At 48.7% G+C, this 19,598-nt stretch overlaps 1 protein-coding gene across 2 annotated transcripts in view; it reads left to right on the top strand.

The window, feature by feature from the left end:
• The window catches only part of VWA2 (von Willebrand factor A domain containing 2), a 58,939-nt gene that overhangs the window by 8,519 nt on the left and 30,822 nt on the right, over positions 1–19,598 (top strand). For both annotated transcript variants that reach the window (XM_063962548.1, XM_063962547.1), the window contains exon 2: positions 8,290–8,348. In XM_063962548.1, coding sequence (XP_063818618.1) covers positions 8,303–8,348 — 46 coding nt within the window. In that variant the 5' untranslated portion in view covers positions 8,290–8,302. The remainder of the gene's footprint in view (positions 1–8,289; positions 8,349–19,598) is intronic.

The raw sequence follows: 19,598 nt of genomic DNA, 5'->3' as shown, positions 1-19,598 counted from the left end.
TTTGGTGTCTTGGAGACATCTTCTGTTTCAGTCCATGCACTTGTAAATCTACTGTTACACCGCCATCCTCATCCTTTTCTTTAATGCTGACCCTATTGTCTCTTGCTTCTACATCCATACTGACTTGTTGTAACCTACGCTTCATCCCTCAGTGCTTAGCTGTGGAAGCTGCACCTTCATCATTGCTAATCAGTGTTTCCTGCTCCTCCTTCAGTGCTGATGGTAGGTAGGCCTGATTGCTTCATATGGACTGAGCCAGGTCCTCTTCCTCCTCCAACAGTAAGTTGAGCCTTCTTGCTCCTCCGAGCTCAGTTCTGATGGTTTTTTTCCTTCAGCATTGACCAAAGCCATGGGTGGGCAACCACTAGTGCCACAAGCTGTTACTCGAGGTTGCTTTGTGTGACACCCACTGGGTCAGTCCCTCTTTGAATAGGCGTGCTGCTCTCCTCCTTCTCTAGTGCCTACTATCACAGAGGAGACATGTTTGGAGTGCTACTGTAGCTCTCCAAACTTCAGATCCCAAGCATGGCCTACATTACCCAGTGATGCCTGGGCCTCTGGTGAGTGAACCTTGCCACAGTCAGTGTTTAGACTGCAAATTATCAACTTACAGTAACCTGAAACTACTAGCTTTCAAATGAAGAACAGGAAGCCTCTAATACATCTAGTATGAATCTATTACATTTACTATAGAAATGTTTGTATCTGTTCTAATAGTCTGGTGCCCTAAGAGAAGGCTCTGACAGTCCTCCTTTAACACTGATTGGGTCTACAGACTCCTAATACAACTCTGGGCTACATTCTGGTTCTGCTGCTGCTCCTCCAGCACTTGGGGGCCTGGTTCTGCTGCTTCTCCAGCACTTGAGGACCAGGTTCTGCTGCTGCTCCTCCAGCACTTGGGGAACTGGTTCTGCTGCTCCTCTTTCAGCACTTGGGGACCAGGTTCTGCTGCTCCTCTTCCAGCACTTGTGGGCCAGGATCTGCTGCTGCTCCTCCTCCAGCCCCTGAGGGTCCCGGTTTCTACTGCTAACCCACGCATGGGGGTCCGGGTTCTGCTGCTCTTCCTTCAGCGCTGGGCTGGGGTCTGATTCTCCTCCATCAGCATTGTGTGTGTGTGTGTGTGTGTGTGTGTGTGTGTGGGTGATCGTCCTTCTCACACCTCCCATTAAAACATTATTTTGTTTTCATGGTAGTTATGTAAAAGAACGTAAGAACAGAATGTCCCCAGCGATGTAGTAACTGCACACTTGTAGTTCTGCAGATAACACGAAATGCAATGCACACACAAGAGAAGGGTGAAGAGAGAAATCTTGGCAGGACGTCCAGGTGAGGTGTGCACTCTGCAAGGACACAAGATTATCTGTCCCCAGCGCCAGTGCCCCATCCTGGGCCGCCGTGATACTGTTACTGGCTAATCCGCATAAGTGGTCATTTAAATCTGCAGCATGCGTGCTTTGTTCCAGATGAAACAATGTATCAGCAGCGATTTGCAGCCTCCAGTTTGAAGGGATTATCCAGAAAGGAATGCTGTCTGTGGTCTCTATATTTGCATGTGGTGAATGATGATGAGACATGTCTTGTGGTCAGGGATACCTGGAAATTGTTATAGCTGTAGTACCTTGCATACCTCAGCGCCCATATTGTGTACATTCCGTTCTGGCCCGTTCATCGTTCCATCTCCTGTGTCTATGACCGTATCAGAAAACGTCGCTGGCAGTTAAAATTCTTTTGGAAAGTTTTCCGTCCTATACATCTGTAACTAACCATTTATGGTCCCAGTAGTGGCTACACCCCCTGCGGGTAAGGCAGGTATCTCTTTTGTCTGTATACTGCGGTTTGCAGAGGTGTGTACCAGAATGTGGTTTGTGATGTTGGAACTTATTCCAGGCCTAATTCCGATTGGTACGCAATATTGATGTTCATGCAATTGAGCGATTATCAGTAGACGGTGTATGTGCTGCTATTGCACTGCGCACACGCCAAGGTAACCTTCGCGATGCCGTAGGCCTATACATACAAATCTGAATCGGGCTTCAGAACATGTGACTGGGGTTTATAGGGCAGGAACGAGGGACCGTGTTGATTTTAGATGGCATTGGCCCTGTTTGTCCACCATATTTAAATAAGAGTGTAATAATTATCATCCCTTCGCTCATGTCCCGTCTTGTCAGTGGGGTTACGTTCTCCCACTCGCATTATCTGTGAGACATAAAAGGACTCGGCCCTTACATCTGAAGGTGCTGATGAAAGAGAGGAGATCCTAAGAAGTGGTCACAGCGTTGTCATCATGCTGTGAAAGTATAGGCTGAGAGATGGGAGCAGAGACAGGAATGTACTTGAGGCTGTGTGTGTGTGTGTGTGTGTGTGTGTGTGTGTGTGTGTGTGTGTGTGTGTGTGTGTGTAGATGCTGTGTTGTTACATAGTGGAGGGAGTTGTCTGTGTCCCTCTCTGCTCACCGATTCCACGTGACACAATAGACATAATACATGAGTAATCTCAATTTATTGTCTTTATCCCCCATGGATCTTAGTGTGGATTCACCTAAGCGCGTCCGCTTCCACATTCCACTAAAGTGTCAGTCGCTGCAGCTCGGACAGCTGGCAGCAGAGATTATGGATCTACGTAGTGCGCAAGACCGTCAGTCCACGCGGGAAGTTTCCTGGGCAAGTAACTGACCATGAACCCAGTGAGAAGCCTGCAGTGACCGCTGCCTAAAAATATTACTCTAAGGGTGCAGATTAAATGTCCACAAATATGCATTATTTTATATTAATTTCCTGCATAATTTTATCTGCTGCATTTTGGAATTAACTGATACATCCGCTATTCTTCCCAGTTTATAGGGTGACAGTAATTTCCTGTGGCGTTTTACTCCACGCATTTCACACCCTTTCTTAAAAACGCATACAAACAGTAGCAATCGCTCTCTTGCAGTCATACTCATTGGCATATATATTGGCGTTGGGATCCGTTGTGGTACTGTTTGTTGTACACACTACAGTGACGCACAACGAGATGCGCCTGGATTTTGGGTTGTAAATTTTTGCACATAATTTACAAAGCGTATGTTTCTGAACCTCTAGGGAAGGTATTTGCGCAGTCGGCCTAATGCAGATGTGGTTGGAGGAGCGGGGAATGCCACAAAGTACCGATGTTTGGTACTTTGCACATGCGCCATACCAGAACTACGCATGTGCAGTATGGTTCTGCAATGGCGGACGCAGGACAGCATCAGAATAACAGCAATTGATAGTCTGCTGGCTGGTGGCGGCATCAGCCTCTATTTAATAAAACTGAGGCCGCCGTTGTAGGGGAGTGAAGAGGTCAGGGTCTCCATTGGAAGATGGAGATTTACTGGCCTCTATGCTGGATCTGTGTCCGCCAGCCTGCGCAGCCCCATGTGTCGTGCAGCTGGCCAGTGGCTCCGCATATTATCCAATGCTACCACCTAGGACTCAACTCGGATTACTAATACAAGCAGGAGGTGTGGCATTACCATATTAGCGCTATCGCTGCTGTCTCCACGGAAGCAGGCCCGTATCAGGCCAGATGGCACTATACAGTAGGTAAGTTTAGCACATATCATAAAATGCAGTTTCAAAACATATATATGAGAATGCATTCCCAAGAAACTTTATTTCTTTACTTTAAAGTCACTTTGCCGTTATTGGTGACCTCACATTGTTCACATTTCCCAAATTTAGGGGGACATTTACTAAGCAGTGATAAGAGCGGAGAAGTGAGCCAGTGGAGAAGTTTCCCAATCAACCAATCAGCAGCTCTGTATAATGTTATAGTATGCAAATTATAGCTGTTACTTCAGTGCTGATTGGTTGCCATGGGCAACTTCTCCACTGGCTCACTTCTCCGCTCTTATCACTGCTTAGTAAATGTCCCTCTTAATTTGATATAAACCTGCTAAGATGAGGGGGTGCAATGGTCTGCGGCTGCTGCCCGTTGTGTGCCTCCTAGCCTGGGTCTCTCCGAGCAGACGTGGGGAGAGCAGAAGACCAGCAGATCTTATCGCAGGGAGGAACTGGCAGCCTTTAGGCCATTGACTTTGGTCTTTCCCAGTCACACAGATGTGACTTCAGTCCTTTGAACTGCGTCTGAGTTTGGCTCCAGGCCAGGTAATAAAAATAGGCCTTTTCCTGGGAGAGTTACTGAAGTCATTGGAGCTGTCGGCGAGTCCGGGCCCAGCGATGAGATACACGTAAATCGGGAGACAATGGCCCCCTGTAATACGGATCAGTCCTGGCCGGTAACAGGTTGCATGAAGTAGAAAAGGATAAAAAGGCTAAAAAGAAATGCTAAAGAGAATCACCCATAATAAATATGGCCTATACAGGATGCACTGAGCAGTCGCTGACTTATTGTGTACTAGATGGTGTTTCCACCTTACTTGACCTCTCTGGAGATCTACAGAACATTGCCCTGCACCCGCTACACATGCTGTACAGATTTTGAACAATGACTTTTAGTATTCTTGGAGATCTGGACGGGATGTAGTCCAAATGTCCGTCAGCATTGTTAAAATATCGACGTTGGACATGTTGACGTGTTCAGTGTTGACGTGTGAAATGCCGGCATTCTGCACGGACCTGCAGTGGAAGGTCAGGGTTAGGCTGCGGCAGGGGAGAATAGGGATATGCACTAGAGAGAGGGTTAGGCTTAAGGGCCCTACACAATTAAAGATCTAACTGAACGATATGAATGTTCTTGTTCATAAATGAATGAGAACTCGTTCAGTGTGAAGGCACCAACGATGAACCATGCATGGCCCCGCGCTCGTCCATTGGTGGCGCCAGGTCGCTTATACATGCATGTCAATATGGCCAATCTCGTCCACCATCTCCCCGACCTTGCAAAACTTCAAATGGGCACTGAAAACCCACCTATTCATCAAAGCGTACCCTCCCGACGCATAACCTAGTCCTGAGGCTGCTCCTCCATCCCCCTGCCTCATACCTTGACCATCTCTGCTTTGCTTACATACCGCCATCAGGCTACCTCCCGCTTGCGTGCACCTCATGTCATCTGTCTGTCGCACCTCCCCACTAGATTGTTAGCTCTTCAGAGCAGGGCCCTCTTTCCTCTTGTTGTCTAAGCCCTCTTCTCTACACATTTCACTCGCAGCTCTCTCCTACTCAGCGACCATATTTACCCGCTTTTTCTCCTGCTGGTAAAGGCTCATCTCTATCTATGGCCGCCAGCCCCAAGTAATACGAGGATTACTCCCTCGCTACTTACATCTTAGCTGTATTATGTATGAGAATTGTGGTGCTCTTTGTTACCTGTACTCTATATCTGTTATTTATTTACTGTAATGCTAAGTTTTGTCTCCCTGTACTGTCCTTTGTACGGCACTGCGAAACACTTGTGGCGCCTTATAAATAAAATGTCATAATAATATTAGCATGCAGGGCTATAGGGCCGGGTGACAGGGAGTGAAGAAACTTCATTCCCCCAGTCACTAGCCCCCCCCCCCCCGCCATTGGGTCGTCCGTATCAGCCGTTGGGCATCTCGGCGGCCAATCGCCTATTGTGTAGGCCCTTTAATCTGCGGGAGGAGAGGTTGGGGTTAGGCTCTAGGGAGAGGGTTGGGATTAGTCTGTGGGAGGAGAGGTTGGGTTTAGGTTCTAGGGAGAGGGTTAGGCTTAGTCTGTGGGAGGAGAGGTTGAGGTTAGGCTCTAGAGCAGGCATTCCCAACCACGGTCCTCAAGGCACACCAACAGTGCAGGTTTTAGTGATATCCAGGCTGCAGCACAGATGGTTACATCAAAGTAACTGAGCTATTAATTAGGTCACCTGTGCTGAAGCCTGGATATCATTAAAACATTCACTGTTAGTGTGCCTTGAGGACCGTGCTTGGGAATGCCTGCTCTAGAGAGAGGGTTAGGCTTAGTCTGCGGAGGAGAGGTTGGGGTTAGGCTCTATAGAGGTTTAGGCTTAGTCTGTGGGAGGAGAGGTTGGGGTTAGGCTCTAGAGAGAGGGTTAGGCTTAGTCTGCGGGAGGAGGGGTTGCGGTTAGGCTCTAGGAGAGGTTTAGACTTAGTCTGTGGGAGGAGAGGTTGGGGTTAGGCTCTAAAGAGTGGGTTATGCTTAGTCTGCGGGAGGAGAGGTTGGGGTTAGGCTCTTGAAAGAGGGTTAGGCTCTTGAAAGAGGGTTAGGCTTAGTCTGCGGGAGGAGAGGTTGGGGTTAGGCTCTAGGGAGAGGGTTAGGCGTAGTCTGCGGGAGGAGAGGTTGGGGTTAGGCTCTAGAGAGAGGATTAGGCTTAGTCTGTGAGAGGAGGGGTTGGGGTTAGTCTCTAGAGAGAGGGTTAGGCTTAGTCTGCAGAAGGAGAGGTTGGGGTTAGGCTCTAGAGAGAGGGTTAGGCTTAGTCTGCGGGAGGAGAGGTTGGGATTAGGCACTAGGGAGAGGGTTAGGCTTAGTCTGTGGGAGGAGAGGTTGAGGTTAGGCTCTAGAGAGAGGGTTAGGCTTAGTCTGCGGGAGGAGAGGTTGGGGTTAGGCTCTTGAAAGAGGGTTAGGCTTAGTCTGCGGGAGGAGAGGTTGGGGTTAGGCTCTAGAGAGAGGATTAGGCTTAGTCTGCGGGAGGAGAGGTTGGGGTTAGGCTCTTGAAAGAGGGTTAGGCTTAGTCTGTGGGGGGAGAGGTTGGGGTTAGGCTCTAGGGAGAGGGTTAGGCTTAGTCTGTGGGAGGAGGGGTTGGGGTTAGGCTCTAGGGAGAGGGTTAGGCTTAGTCTGCGGGAGGAGGGGTTGGGGTTAGGCTCTAGGAGAGGTTTAGACTTAGTCTGTGGGAGGAGAGGTTGGGGTTAGGCTCTAAAGAGTGGGTTATGCTTAGTCTGCGGGAGGAAAGGTTGGGGTTTGGCTCTTGAAAGAGGGTTAGGCTTAGTCTGTGGGAGGAGAGTTTGGGTTTAGGCTCTAGGGAGAGGGTTAGGCGTAGTCTGCAGGAGGAGAGGTTGGGGTTAGGCTCTAGAGAGAGGGTTAGGCTTAGTCTGCGAGAGGAGGGGTTGGGGTTAGGCTCTAGGGAGAGGGTTAGGCTTAGTCTGCGGGAGGAGGGGTTGGGGTTAGGCTCTAGGGAGAGGGTTAGGCTTAGTCTGCGGGAGGAGGGGTTGGGGTTAGGCTCTAGGGAGAGGGTTAGGCTTAGTCTGCGGGAGGAGAGGTTGGGGTTAGGCTCTAGAGAGAGGGTTAGGCTTAGTCTGCGAGAGGAGGGGTTGGGGTTAGGCTCTAGGGAGAGGGTTAGGCTTAGTCTGCGGGAGGAGAGGTTGGGGTTAGGCTCTAGGGAGAGGGTTAGGCTTAGTCTGCGGGAGGAGAGGTTGGGGTTAGGCTCTTGAAAGAGGGTTAGGCTTAGTCTGCGGGAGGAGGGGTTGGGGTTTAGGCTCTAGGGAGAGGGTTAGGCATAGTCTGCGGGAGGAGAGGTTGGGGTTAGGCTCTAGAGAGAGGGTTAGGCGTAGTCTGCAGGAGGAGAGGTTGGGGTTAGGCTCTAGGGAGAGGGTTAGGCTTAGTCTGCGGGAGGAGGGGTTGGGGTTAGGCTCTAGGGAGAGGGTTAGGCTTAGTCTGCGGGAGGAGAGGTTGGGGTTAGGCTCTTGAAAGAGGGTTAGGCTTAGTCTGCGGGAGGAGGGGTTGGGGTTAGGCTCTAGGGAGAGGGTTAGGCTTAGTCTGAGGGAGGAGAGGTTGGGGTTAGGCTCTAGGGAGAGGGTTAGGCTTAGTCTGCGGGAGGAGAGGTTGGGTTTAGGCTCTTGAAAGAGGGTTAGGCTTAGTCTGCGGGAGGAGAGGTTGGGGTTAGGCTCTAGGGAGAGGGTTAGGCTTAGTCTGTAGGAGGAGAGGTTGGGGTTAGGCTTAGTCTGTAGGAGGAGAGGTTGGGGTTAGGCTTAGTCTGTAGGAGGAGAGGTTGGGGTTATGCACTGGGGAAGGGTTAGGTTGTGGGAGGAGAGGTTAGCGTTAGTCTGGGGAGGGTTAGGGTTAAGCACTAGCGGGAGGGTGCTAATATTGACATTCTGAGCATGTTGACATTATGAGTAAGGTTAGAGTATAAGAGCCAGATGTACAAAGCCTTGAAAAGTGATAAAATACCAACTAACCAGCGCCTGTAATTTTTGAAACACAGCCTGTAACATGGCAGTTAGGAGCTGATTGGGTGGTACCTCTCTGCACTTTATCACTTTTCAAAGTTTAGTACATCTGGCCCTAAATATCTCATTTACTTTCATAACATTGACCTGTCCATTTAATACTAAAATGTTCTAAATTGTCTGGCTTATATATAATACTGTAAGCTGTGTTTTTCTTCCAGGTCGGTTCATGAAATGACATCTCTATCTAGCGCCCTGTGTCTCCTCTTGCTCTCCTGTGGTGAGTATCTACCAGTCTTTATTCTGTCCCGTCTGCAGCTCGCAGCGCGTCCGCTAAGTGGGAAACTGATGCGCATGTGTGGTCATCTAATTATCTTTCCTCTCTGTTTATATACCTCAGCGTTGCCTCCAGTCTGTGAAGGCTGAGATTGTAGTCATTGGGACATGTATTAAGCAGTGATAAAAGTGGAGAAGTGGGCCAGTGGAGAAGTTGCCCATGGCAACCAATCAGCATTGACGTATCATTTATAATTTGCATACTATAAAAGTATACAGAGCAGCTGATTGGTTGCCGTGGGCAACTTCTCCTCAGGCTCACTTCTCCACTCCTATCACTGCTTAGTACATGTCCCCGCAATGGGATCTGTTTATTAAACCTAAAACCACAAGCATCAGGGCAATTTCAGATATTCCTAAGGCAGGAAGGGGCTCATTAATTGAGTGAAAAAAATCATTGCGCATGATAAATGGGGCTCCACCCAATCAGCTCCCAACTGTCATGTGTTTGAGGGGGGATGACAGTTGGGAGCTGATTGGCTGGGGCACCAATTATCATGCGCAATGAGTTTACCACTTGTTGATAAATGGGCCCCATAGTATGCATTATAAAGTAACGCTGCAGCTAGCAGACACCTTCCATCCCATTGCGGACTGTGGTCTGGGCATATTTACTAAACTCAGGAAAGTTTAGCTGTTCACTGCGTGGTCCCGATAACTAATGCCACATTTACATAGCGCTAACCATTGCATCCTTATGGGGAGAGCGCCACCTCCATACTTCTCTGCTCCCAGCCATGCGTAACAAGTGTAGGGTCGGCAGCAAAACGATACAAACCTCGTGTCCGGGACAGCAGGGTACTCTTCCCAACAAGGGATTCTAGATGGACAGAAAATAAACTGAAGATATTTTCTTATCGCTGCAATGTGTGACCGTAAGAAATGATAGTTTACTGGTCCCACTGCCACCAATGATACATAAAATGCTAATTGTTTTATATTGACTATGTATTACCCCGAGAGGTACAAACAGTTTCTTTATATGTAGGCGCTGAGTGGGACTTGTGCATCTATTAATACTGTATAAAACAGAACAATTGTACTTCGTATGTAGAGGGGTTATACGACTACATCAGGATCGTGGCGAGCGCAGCGATCCCGCAAGGGGATCATTTGCGCTCGCCCAGCTGTCGGTATGCCGGCGGTCGGGATTTTGGCACCGGTATGCTGGTCGCTGGGAGCACGACCGCCGGCATAACATACTACACCCTTATAAAAGGGAAGGGGGGGGGGGGGGGGGGGGGTGCACGCAGAACTGGTGTTTAATGATTTGTGGTTCTCTAAAGGGGGCAGGGCTTAAATTGTGGACTGCGGCAGATGGATCCAGTATTAAAAAATAAAATAAAAAAATATTGGTCTGACATGGGGGGTTTCTGGGTACTCAGAAACCCCCCCAGTGTGCTCCACTGGGAGGGGCATTGACAATCTCTCCGTGTCATACCGGCCTAGCAGTAAGAGAGAAATGTAGCTGTATGATAACACTATTTCTCTTACGTCCTAGCGGATGCTGGGGACTCCGTAAGGCCCATGGAGAATAGACGGGCTCCGCAGGAGACATGGGCACTTTAAGAAAGACTTTAGGATTTGGGTGTGCACTGGCTCCTCCCTCTATGCCCCTCCTCCAGACCTCAGTTGATTACTGTGCCCAGAGGAGACTGGGTGCTTTTCAGAAGCTCTCCTGAGTTTCTGACAGAAAGTGTTTTGTTAGGTTTTTTATTTTCAGGGAGCCTGCTGGCAACAGACTCTCTGCATCGTGGGACTGAGGGGAGAGAAGCAGACCTACTTCTGTGAGTTGAAAGGCTCTGCTTCTTAGGCTACTGGACACCATTAGCTCCAGAGGGATCGGTACGCAGGTCTCATCCTCGCCGTCCGTCCCGGAGCCGCGCCGCCGTCCTCCTCACAGAGCCTGAAGGTAGAAGCCACGTGAGTATGAGAAGTTAGAAGACATCTGAGGCGGCAGAAGACTTCACTGTTCTTCACTGAGGTAATGCACAGCACTGCAGCTGTGCGCCATTGCTCCCATTCACCTCACTGTAAGGGTGCAGGGCGGGGGGGTCTGCGCCCTGGGCAGCAAATAAACCTCTCCTGGCAAAAGATGGGTATATACAGCCGGCCACTGTATATACCTACGAGCCCCCGCCAAAGTTTTGTATTTTAGAGCGGGACAGAAGCCCGCCGCCGAGGGGGCGGGGCTTCTCCCTCAGCACTCATCAGCGCCATTTTTTCTCCACAGCACCGCTGAGAGGAAGCTCCCCGGACTCTCCCCTGCTTAGATCACAGTGACAAGAGGGTTTTAAAGTAGAGGGGGGGCACATAATTGGCGAATTGAGTATAAAAGCGCTATCTGGGTAAACATACATATTGTGTTTTTGTCCTGGGTTATTATAGCGCTGGGTGTGTGCTGGCATACTCTCTCTCTGTCTCTCCTAAGGGCCTTGTCGGGGAACTGTCCTCAGATAAGAGGGTTCCTTGAGTGTGGTGTGTCGGTACGTGTGTGTCGACATGTCTGATGTAGAAGGCTTTTCGAGGGAGGAGGAGCAAATGAATGTGGTGTCGCCGTCGACGGCGCCGACACCTGACTGGATGGATATGTGGAATGTTTTAAGTGCCAATGTAAATTTATTACACAAAAGGTTGGATAAAGCTGAAGCTAGGGAACAGTCAGGGAGTCATCCCATGCCTGTACCTATGTCGCAGGGACCTTCGGGGTCCCAAGAGCGCCAACTATCCCAAATAGTAGACACGGATTCTGACTCCAGTGTCGAATATGATGATGCAAAATTACAGCCAAAAGTGGCTAAATGTATTCGATATATGATTATTGCAATAAAAGATGTTTTGCATATCACAGAGGAACCCCCTGTCCCTGACACAAGGGTACACATGTATAAGGGAAAGAAACCTGAGGTAACCTTTCCCCCCTCGCATGAGCTGAACGAGTTATGTGAAAAAGCTTGGGAAACTCCAGACAAGAAACTGCAGATCCCCAAAAGGATTCTTATGGCGCATCCTTTCCCGCCAACGGACAGAATACGGTGGGAATCCTCCCCTAGGGTGGACAAAGCTTTGACACGCTTATCCAAAAAGGTAGCGCTGCCTTCCCAAGTTACGGCTACCCTCAGGGATCCTGCTGATCGCAAGCAGGAGGTTACCTTGAAGTCCATTTACACACATTCGGGTACCTTACTCAGACCGGCTATTGCGTCCGCTTGAGTGTGTAGCGCTGTAGCAGCATGGACAGATACCTTATCAGCGGAAATTGAAACCCTGGATAAGGATACCATCCTATTGACCCTAGGACATATAAAAGATGCTGTCTTATATATGAGGGATGCACAAAGAGACATTGCTCTATTGGGTTCGAAAATCAACGTTATGTCGTTCTCGGCTAGAAGAGTCCTTTGGACCCGCCAATGGACAGGTGATGCCGATTTCAAACAGGCATATGGAGGTTTTACCTTACAAGGGTGAGGAATTGTTTGGAGAAGGGCTCTCGGACCTGGTCTCCACTGCTACGGCAGGCAAATCTAATTTTTTGCCTTATATTCCCTCACAACCTAAAAAAGTACCGCATTATCAAATGCAGTCCTTTCGATCAAATAGAAACAAGAATGGCCATGGATCGTCCTTTCTTGCCAGAGGGAAAAAGCTGCACAACACAGATAGTTCCCAGGAACAGAAGTCCTCCCCGGCCTCTGCAAAATCCACCGCATGACGCTGGGGCTCCACTAAGGGAGTCCGCCCCAGTGGGGGCACGTCTTCGAATGTTCAGCCACATCTGGGCCCACTCACAGGTGTATCCCTGGGCAATAGAAATTGTTTCCCTTGGTTACAAACTGGAATTCGAAGGGGTGCCTCCTCGCCGGTTTTTCAAATCGGCTCTGCCAACGTCTCCTCAAGAACGGGAGATAGTGTTAAATGCAATCGAAAAATTGTATCTTCAACAGGTGGTGGTCAAGGTTCCCCCACTGCAACAGGGCAGGGGATATTACTCAACCCTGTTTGTGGTCCCGAAACCGGACGGTTCGGTCAGACCCATTTTAAATTTAAAATCCCTGAACCTATACTTGAAAAGGTTCAAATTCAAGATGGAATCGCTCAGGGCGTCATCGCCAGCCTGGAAGGGGGAGATTTTATGGTTTCTCTGGACATAAAGGATGCATACCTTCATGTTCCCATATATCCACCTCATCAGGCGTACCTGAGTTTTGCGGTACAGGATTGTCATTACCAATTTCAGACGTTGCCGTTTGGGCTTTCCACGGCCCCGAGAATTTTCACCAAGGTAATGGCGGAAATGATGGTGCTCCTGCGCAAGCAAGGTGTCACAATTATCCCGTACTTGGACGATCTCCTCATAAAAGCGAGATCAAGAGAACAATTACTGAACAGCGTGTCGCTTTCACTGAAGGTGTTACAGCAACACGGCTGGATTCTCAATATCCCGAAGTCGCAGTTGGTTCCTACGACTCGTCTACCCTACTTGGGCATGATTCTGGATATGGACCAGAAAAGGGTGAGCGCCCTATCAGCAGTGTTCATTCCGGGAGTGGACAACTGGGAAGCAGACTTCCTCAGCAGGCACGACCTGCATCCGGGAGAGTGGGGACTTAATCAGGAAGTCTTCTCACAGATCGCAAGTCAGTGGGGCCTGCCCCAGATAGACATGATGGCGTCCCGCCTAAACAAAAAACTACAAAGGTATTGCGCCAGGTCAAGAGACCCTCAGGCGGTAGCGGTGGACGCACTAGTGACACCGTGGGTGTTCCACTCAGTATATGTTTTTCCTCCTCTTCCTCTCATCCAAAAGGGGTTGAGAATAATAAGAAAAGGAGGAGTTTCGGACAATTCTCATTGTTCCAGATTGGCCACGAAGGGCCTGGTACCCGGAATTGCAGGAGATGCTCACAGAAGATCCGTGGCCTCTTCCTTTAAGACAGGACCTGTTGCAACAGGGGCCCTGTCTGTTCCAAGACTTACCGCGGCTGCGTTTGACGGCATGGCGGTTGAACGCCGGATCCTAGCGGAAAAGGGCATTCCGGATGAGGTCATTCCTACTCTGATAAAGGCTAGGAAGGATGTGACAGCTAAACATTATCACCGTATATGGCGTAAATATGTTGCTTGGTGTGAGGCCAGGAATGCTACTACGGAAGAATTCCATCTGGGCAGTTTCCTTCAATTTCTACAAACTGGAGTGAATTTGGGCCTAAAATTGGGCTCCATTAAGGTTCAGATTTCGGCATTATCCATTTTCTTTCAAAAAGAATTGGCTTCACTTCCAGAAATACAAACTTTGGTAAAGGGAGTGCTTCATATTCAGCCTCCTTTTGTACCTCCGGTGGCGCCTTGGGACCTTAACGTGGTTTTGAGTTTCCTTAAGTCGCACTGGTTTGAACCACTTCAGACAGTAGAGTTAAAGTATCTCACTTGGAAAGTGATTATGTTGTTGGCCTTAGCTTCGGCTAGGCGAGTGTCAGAATTGGCGGCTTTGTCTCACAAAAGCCCCTATCTAGTTTTCCAGGTGGATAGGACGGAATTGCGGACCTGTCCTCAATTCTTGCCGAAGGTGGTATCACCCTTTCATATGAACCAACCTATTGTGGTGCCGGTGGCTACACGAGACTTGGAGGATTCCGAGTTTCTGGATGTAGTCAGGGCTTTGAAGATTTACGTGGCCAGGACGGCCAAAGTCAGGAAAACTGAAGCGCTATTTATCCTGTATGCATCCAACAAGGTTGGCGCTCCTGCTTCAAAGCAGACTATTGCTCGCTGGATCTGTAACACGATTCAGCAGGCACATGCGACGGCTGGATTGCCGTTACCAAAATCGGTCAAGGCCCATTCAACTAGGAAGGTGGGCTCGTCTTGGGCGGCTGCCTGAGGGGTCTCGGCACTACAGTTGTGCCGAGCTGCTACTTGGTCGGGTTCAAACACCTTTGCAAAGTTCTATAAGTTTGATACCCTGGCTGAGGAGGACCTCCTGTTTGCTCAATCGGTGCTGCAGAGTCATCCGCACTCTGCCGCCCGTTTGGGAGTTTTGATATAATCCCCATGGTCCTTACGGAGTCCCCAGCATCCTCTAGGACGTAAGAGAAAATAAGATTTTAAACCTACCGGTAAATCTTTTTCTCGTAGTCCATAGAGGATGCTGGATCCCAAGTGCGGACTACTTCTGCAAGACTTGTATATAGTTTTGCTTACATAAGGGTTATGTTATGGTTGCTTTCAGTTTCCGACTGAAGCTATGTTGAATTTCATACTGTTAACTGGTTAATTTATCACAAGTTATACGGTGTGGATGGTGTGGGCTGGTATGAATCTTGCCCTTGGATTACCAAAAATCCTTTCCTCGTACTGTCCGTCTCCTCTGGGCACAGTTTCTCTAACTGAGGTCTGGAGGAGGGGCATAGAGGGAGGAGCCAGTGCACACCCAAATCCTAAAGTCTTTCTTAAAGTGCCCATGTCTCCTGTGGAGCCCGTCTATTCCCCATGGTCCTTACGGAGTCCCCATCATCCTCTACTGACTTACAGAAAAAGATTTACCGGTAGGTTTAAAATCTTATTATATACACCATACAAACAGCTATCATACAGAATAACATTACTGGAATTCACTGAGCAGCAAAGTCATCAGTGACAATTATTTTCTCATTTAAGGTTATATAATTCTTGAGCATTTCACCAATCTAAATACACAAAGCCTCAATATCCTTGTGTAGAATTTAAAATATTTGCAAAATGTAACAACAACATTCTCGGGTAAATAATCCGTCAAATGTTTCCTCTGTGTATGACGGACGGATGGCGGACGCACATCTGCAGATAAGTGATTATTTCCTGGGATGAGAATTCCCTTGTACAGGAGACATCTGGGATCTCGGAACATGCATTAAGTGTCAGAGTGTCCTTAACACAGATCTAGGCAACATTTAAAATACATGAGGCTAGTTAGCTGATTGGTTTGTATTTGCATTCCTGCAATTTCTACTGAATAACTTGCTGTATGTTCTGTGTGTCTCACTACAGCTTATATATCATCTAAGCGGGGTTGTTTATTTGTGTTGCTCTGGGAACATTGTCTGTGCTGGGTACAGTGTATTCATTGCGCTAAACTGCGTCATATCCAATGGAAAATAAATAACCTCCAGACAGATATAAAGTAATGGAAACTCAGAAGGCTAAGGTAATGGGTTAGTACATATGCAGTAGGGAATGTGCAGAATATTATATAAAATGTGTCGAAGGGGTGGGAAAGCCCATTAACCAGTTAGCTGCTGAGGATGAGCGAGACTCGCCCTCTACATGCATCTCAGTACTACGTGGGGTGACGCAAGTCTCTCTCAGATAGGTAATGAGCAGTGGCAATGCCAGGGATAGGGGAGTCTCTGTCAGATAGGTTATGAGCGGTGGTAATACCAGGGATAGGGGAGTCTCTGTCAGATAGGTAATGAGCAGTGGGTAATACCAGGGATAGGTAGTCTCTGTCAGATAGGTAATGAGTGGTGGTAATACCAGGGATAGGGGAGTCTCTGTCAGATAGGTAATGAGCGGTGGTAATACCAGGGATAGGTAGTCTCTGTCAGATAGGTAATGAGTGGTGGTAATACCAGGGATAGGAGAGTCTCTGTCAGATAGGTAATGAGCGGTGGTATGTCTGTCAGATAGGTAATGAGCAGTGGCAATGCCAGGGATAGGGGAGTCTCTGTCAGATAGGTAATGAGCGGTGGTAATACCAGGGATAGGTAGTCTCTGTCAGATAGGTAATGAGCGGTGGTAATACCAGGGATAGGGGAGTCTCTGTCAGATAGGTAATGAGCGGTGGTAATGCCAGGGATGGGAGAGTCTCTGTCAGATAGGTAATGAGTGGTGGTAATACCAGGGATAGGGAGTCTCTGTCAGATAGGTAATGAGTGGTGGTAATACCAGGGATAGGGGAGTCTCTGTCAGATAGGTAATGAGCGGTGGTAATACCAGGGATAGGGGAGTCTCTGTCAGATAGGTTATGAGCGGTGGTAATACCAGGGATAGGGGAGTCTCTGTCAGATAGGTAATGAGCTGTGGTAATACCAGGGATAGGGGAGTCTCTGTCAGATAGGTAATGAGCGGTGGTAATACCAGGGATAGGGGAGTCTCTGTCAGATAGGTAATGAGCGGTGGTAATACCAGGGATAGGTAGTCTCTGTCAGATAGGTAATGAGCGGTGGTAATACCAGGGATAGGGGAGTCTCTGTCAGATAGGTAATGAGCGGTGGTAATGCCAGGGATGGGAGAGTCTCTGTCAGATAGGTAATGAGTGGTGGTAATACCAGGGATAGGTAGTCTCTGTCAGATAGGTAATGAGCGGTGGTAATACCAGGGATAGGGGAGTCTCTGTCAGATAGGTAATGAGCGGTGGTAATACCAGGGATAGGTAGTCTCTGTCAGATAGGTAATGAGCGGTGGTAATGTCAGGGATAGGGGAGTCTCTGTCAGATAGGTAATGAGCGGTGGTAATGTCAGGGATAGGGGAGTCTCTCTCAGATAGGTAATGAGCGGTGGCAATGTCAGGGATAGGGGAGTCTCTCTCAGATAGGTAATGAGCGGTGGCAATGTCAGGGATAGGGGAGTCTCTCTCAGATAGGTAATGAGCGGTGGCAATGTCAGGGATAGGGGAGTCTCTCTCAGATAGGTAATGAGCAGTGGCAATGCCAGGGATAGGGGAGTCTCTGTCAGATAGGTAATGAGCGGTGGTAATACCAGGGATAGGGGAGTCTCTGTCAGATAGGTTATGAGCGGTGGTAATACCAGGGATAGGGGAGTCTCTGTCAGATAGGTTATGAGCGGTGGTAATACCAGGGATAGGGGAGTCTCTGTCAGATAGGTAATGAGCGGTGGTAATACCAGGGATAGGGGAGTCTCTGTCAGATAGGTAATGAGTGGTGGTAATACCAGGGATAGGGGAGTCTCTGTCAGATAGGTAATGAGCGGTGGTAATACCAGGGATAGGGGAGTCTCTGTCAGATAGGTTATGAGCGGTGGTAATACCAGGGATAGGGGAGTCTCTGTCAGATAGGTAATGAGCGGTGGTAATACCAGGGATAGGTAGTGTCTGTCAGATAGGTAATGAGTGGTGGTAATACCAGGGATAGGAGAGTCTCTGTCAGATAGGTAATGAGCGGTGGTATGTCTGTCAGATAGATAATGAGCAGTGGCAATGCCAGGGATAGGGGAGTCTCTGTCAGATAGGTTATGAGCGGTGGTAATACCAGCGATAGGGGAGTCTCTGTCAGATAGGTAATGAGCGGTGGTAATACCAGGGATAGGGGAGTCTCTGTCAGATAGGTTATGAGCGGTGGTAATACCAGGGATAGGGGGAGTCTCTGTCAGATAGGTTATGAGCGGTGGTAATACCAGGGATAGGGGAGTCTCTGTCAGATAGGTAATGAGCAGTGGCAATGCCAGGGATAGGGGAGTCTCTGTCAGATAGGTAATGAGCGGTGGTAATACCAGGGATAGATAGTCTCTGTCAGATAGGTAATGAGCGGTGGTAATACCAGGGATAGGGGAGTCTCTGTCAGATAGGTAATGAGCGGTGGTATGTCTGTCAGATAGGTAATGAGTGGTGGTAATGCCAGGGATGGGAGAGTCTCTGTCAGATAGGTAATGAGTGGTGGTAATACCAGGGATAGGGGAGTCTCTGTCAGATAGGTAATGAGCGGTGGTAATACCAGGGATAGGTAGTCTCTGTCAGATAGGTAATGAGCGGTGGTAATACCAGGGATAGGGGAGTCTCTGTCAGATAGGTAATGAGCGGTGGTAATACCAGGGATAGGGGAGTCTCTGTCAGATAGGTAATGAGCGGTGGTAATACCAGGGATAGGTAGTGTCTGTCAGATAGGTAATGAGTGGTGGTAATACCAGGGATAGGGGAGTCTCTGTCAGATAGGTAATGAGCGGTGGTAATACCAGGGATAGGTAGTGTCTGTCAGATAGGTAATGAGTGGTGGTAATACCAGGGATAGGAGAGTCTCTGTCAGATAGGTAATGAGCGGTGGTATGTCTGTCAGATCGGTAATGAGCAGTGGCAATGCCAGGGATAGGGGAGTCTCTGTCAGATAGGTTATGAGCGGTGGTAATACCAGGGATAGGGGAGTCTCTGTCAGATAGGTAATGAGCGGTGGTAATACCAGGGATAGGGGAGTCTCTGTCAGATAGGTTATGAGCGGTGGTAATACCAGGGATAGGGGAGTCTCTGTCAGATAGGTTATGAGCGGTGGTAATACCAGGGATAGGGGAGTCTCTGTCAGATAGGTAATGAGCAGTGGCAATGCCAGGGATAGGGGAGTCTCTGTCAGATAGGTAATGAGCGGTGGTAATACCAGGGATAGGTAGTCTCTGTCAGATAGGTAATGAGCGGTGGTAATACCAGGGATAGGGGAGTCTCTGTCAGATAGGTAATGAGCGGTGGTATGTCTGTCAGATAGGTAATGAGTGGTGGTAATGCCAGGGATGGGAGAGTCTCTGTCAGATAGGTAATGAGTGGTGGTAATACCAGGGATAGGGGAGTCTCTGTCAGATAGGTAATGAGCGGTGGTAATACCAGGGATAGGTAGTCTCTGTCAGATAGGTAATGAGCGGTGGTAATACCAGGGATAGGGGAGTCTCTGTCAGATAGGTAATGAGCGGCGGTAATTCCAGGGATAGGTAGTCTCTGTCAGATAGGTAATGAGTGGTGGTAATACCAGGGATAGGTAGTCTCTGTCAGATAGGTAATGAGCGGTGGTAATACCAGGGATAGGGGAGTCTCTGTCAGATAGGTAATGAGCAGTGGGAATACCAGTGATGGGGTATGTCTGTCAGATAGGTAATGAGCGGTGGTAATGTCAGGGATGGGAGAGTCTCTGTCAGATAGGTAATGAGCAGTGGTAATACCAGGGATAGGTAGTCTCTGTCAGATAGGTAATGAGTGGTGGTAATATAATACCAGGGATAGGGGAGTCTCTGTCAGATAGGTAATGAGCGGTGGTAATACCAGGGATAGGTAGTCTCTGTCAGATAGGTAATGAGTGGTGGTAATACCAGGGATGAGAGAGTCTCTGTCAGATAGGTAATGAGCGGTGGTAATACCAGGGATAGGGGAGTCTCTGTCAGATAGGTAATGAGCGGTGGTATGTCTGTCAGATAGGTAATGAGCGGTGGTAATGCCAGGGAT

This window comes from Pseudophryne corroboree, chromosome 3, assembly GCF_028390025.1.
Source record: "Pseudophryne corroboree isolate aPseCor3 chromosome 3, aPseCor3.hap2, whole genome shotgun sequence".
NCBI lineage: Eukaryota > Metazoa > Chordata > Amphibia > Anura > Myobatrachidae > Pseudophryne > Pseudophryne corroboree.
This window is presented reverse-complemented; position numbering and strand designations above follow the sequence as displayed.